This window comes from Branchiostoma belcheri, unplaced genomic scaffold, assembly GCF_001625305.1.
Source record: "Branchiostoma belcheri isolate BF01 breed outbred unplaced genomic scaffold, Haploidv18h27 scaffold74, whole genome shotgun sequence".
Classification (NCBI taxonomy): Eukaryota; Metazoa; Chordata; class Leptocardii; order Amphioxiformes; family Branchiostomatidae; genus Branchiostoma; species Branchiostoma belcheri.
The window spans coordinates 27,656-30,836 of NW_017804398.1; the positions used below are offsets into that span (position 1 = coordinate 27,656).

Below are 3,181 nucleotides of genomic sequence, written 5' to 3' on the forward strand. Positions count from 1 at the left end.
TGAACTTCATGGTGTCGCGGTTCGGCCGGAGGCTGGCGAAGTCGGAGAGAACGCGCCGTTGGTACATCATGTTCGGAGCGGTGTGCTTCGCCTGGGACAAGGAAAGAATCACGGACCAGGAGCTAGACTGGTGAGAAGAGGGCATTAATCAATTAATTTATTCATTTTATTTATCTATTCATAAATAATATGAATGTTAAGGGTAGTCCCTTCAGTTATGATACAGATTCCCAGGGGAATCCCTCAACAAATCAGCAAAAAGATAGGATGCAAAGGACTAAGGAGTAGTACTTACCATAAACTTAACATGTCAAGTGTTAACATGTTTGTCGTTAAGATTTTGGAAAAATGCAAAGGTCTCTTTACTAAAATAGCCTTGGTACAGGCCTGTAATTACCACATACCTTTTCGTACATATTGATTTATGATATGATTTCAAACTTTTCTTGAGATACGTGTATGTTTTAATCTATCAGCAAGAAGTCATCAAATTATGAAACCAAGTAGCATTTGAGCAGGTGTCAAAGACCAAACATACCCATGTGGTAAAGGCTAGTACATGTAGTTCGTCAAAGATAATAAAATGTCATGTAAAATTGCCCATTGGTTTCTTAGACCTTGCACCTATTAGTATTACCTTCACCAAAGTGACCATTTTCATGAATTCACCCTCACTCACTCAATGACTAACTAACTGGTATCAATTTCATTATCTGTTGTTCCCAGCCTTGGGAATGCAAGGTTTACCTTAGGATGACAAAATTTATAATATTTTCTGTTTCTGTAGATCTGATATTTAGTCTGACAACATTGAACTAGCAGTTCAGTTATACTAGTCAACCAGGATTCAGAAAAACAGGAATGCCAGCATCCACAAGCTATCCACATGACTGTGATGTCACTTCAGTCACCTTGTTAAACTGCTTTTGGGAAAACCATACAGTATATGTCCTATTGACAGGGATGTATTTTAAGCATATGCTAAAGGACAGGGACATGTCTCTGTGCCTCTTATAGCTGCACATGTATATAAACGCTCACAGTAAACTCTGTATGAGTCAGACATACCTCTAACTTGTGACCCATGCCAAGTTTGTTTACCCTTGGTCTATGCCAAACTCTACCAGACATTTCAAGGACCTTCAAGCCACATATTTGACCCAGTTTTCTGACCATGTCATAGTGGGATGTGATACAAACCCTTATTTCAAAAGGTTGATATTTTTGTGCTTTCTGGCCCACTTACAGTTACATGATGGTGTCCAAAATGTAATTTGAACTTGAGCTTTTTATACCCTAAACAATGACCTTCATTGTCTGACCTTCAGGCTATTCTGCCTGCTTCAGTTACTGGCTGCACTTGGTACTAAAATAGAGCTAGACCCTGCAGGGCTCGAAATTAACATTGTCCCAGTGTCAAATGACACTAAATTTTCAGCTTGGGACAATTCAAATTACGTTTCGGGACAATTTTGGGGCAATTGGAAAATTCTAAGACCATCCACGTCATTTGGGAACGCGATCCATCCATCCTGCTGCAGACTGCTGGCAGCCTACTCTGATGTCCCGATTAAACGTACCGGTACGTTTATTTTTTTCGGCCCGAACGTCCACCCGGTACACTCTAATTAGGGACGGTACGTTTATTAATTTTTGGGAAAAAAAATTGTCCGTACGTACCGCACCATCAGCAAGTGGCCGGCGGCCGCAAAATTCGGCAACACGTCACAGATAAATATTTGGTCCATGATAGCGGCATTTCCCATGAATATAATGTATATTATTTATTTTTCGTCTGCTGTCCATTTTTAAGTCCCAAAACGTCTGAAAAAGCAAAAATTTGCCAACAAAACCGAAGGGGACGGCGAGTAGCTAATCGACGTATTTAGCACATGGCGGCAGCAAGTCCTTGTCAAAATCGGCAACGCGGCAGAAAAATGCCTGGTCCATTTTAGCGATATTTACCATGAAAAAAACGTATGTAGTTTATTTTCCCTCTGGTGTTAGTTTTTAGGTACCGAAACCCCTAAAAAAGTAGAAATTTGCCCACAAGACGGACGGCCGACGTGGGGAGGGCGCCTAGCGCCTGAGCAGCATGACCCGTAAAAAGTCAAAGGTCATAGGGCACCCATATTGCGCAATCACCGTAAAAGCGCCGATTTAGCTATAATTTTAGGGCGTTTAAAATTGATACAATCACATTATCGATTTTTAAAAAAACAATGAGATGGAAACCAATCAAAATTTTATGCTGAATAATATTTTTTGTCTTCAAAAGTTTTTTTCTTCAGAATCCAGACTTTGACCAGACTAGACAATGTACCATACCAAATAATTATTATGTTGAAATGGATTTTGTTGTATTTTCAGAAGTGCAAAATGCAATAGCTTCTCCTACGGATTTTGTATTTACCCAAAACAAGTACAATATATATATACTCATTAATTAAAGTGATATATACTCACTAATTAAATGTAACAGTGAAAGATTTGCCCATATATTGGTATTGAAATAAAGAGCACATTTTAGTATCATGGACACACAGTTCACCTGTCAATTTGGTCATTTTCCGGGGGGTACGTTTATTCCGGAGGGTATGTTTATTAGACTTTGAAGATTTGTCCGGGGGGTATGTTTATTCCGGGGGGTATGTTTATTAGGGACATGAGAGTATAAATATATAATACTCTGACAAACATTTAAATTTGACAAATCAGGGATTCCAAATATCAGGGACGGTGCCATGCCCATGATATTATCATGTATTTCCCTTGTATTTAACCTCCTTGCATTTACTAATAAAGTGGACTTCAAGTTGTACAAATTCAGTTGTTGTTTTCTTATTTTTGTCATCAACTTATTTCCTGAAAAGCAGGCTGGGACAGTCCATCTTCAGTTCGGGACAATTGAAATCTATGTTCGGGACAATTCTGGGACAATAGTGAAAAAAGTTAATTTCGAGGCCTGCCCTGTGAAACTATAGGGACTGTGGTATGATTTCCTTTGGGGCATGTTGGACCTAGAACTGAGGAGGTTGTATGTGTTGGCCCTGGAAACAGTCTGACATAAAGAGGCTTGTACATATGTAAGTTGCGGGCCTCCGAGAAAAGTATTTCAAACAACTTAGTTGTAACCCCACACCTCTGACATTGTGATCTATAGTGGCAAATCAGCATTCTA

At 39.3% G+C, this 3,181-nt stretch overlaps 1 protein-coding gene across 3 annotated transcripts in view; it reads left to right on the plus strand.

The window, feature by feature from the left end:
* LOC109485282 (stAR-related lipid transfer protein 7, mitochondrial-like) overlaps positions 1-3,181 on the plus strand; it is an 8,415-nt gene that overhangs the window by 1,093 nt on the left and 4,141 nt on the right. The window contains exon 2 of one of the 3 annotated variants that reach the window (XM_019788792.1): positions 32-130. The exons of 1 other annotated variant lie outside the window; for it this stretch is intronic. In XM_019788792.1, the coding sequence (XP_019644351.1) occupies positions 32-130 (99 nt within the window). Of the gene's footprint in view, positions 1-11; positions 131-3,181 lie in introns of all 3 variants that reach the window. One more of the 3 variants, XM_019788791.1, reaches the window with a different exon arrangement.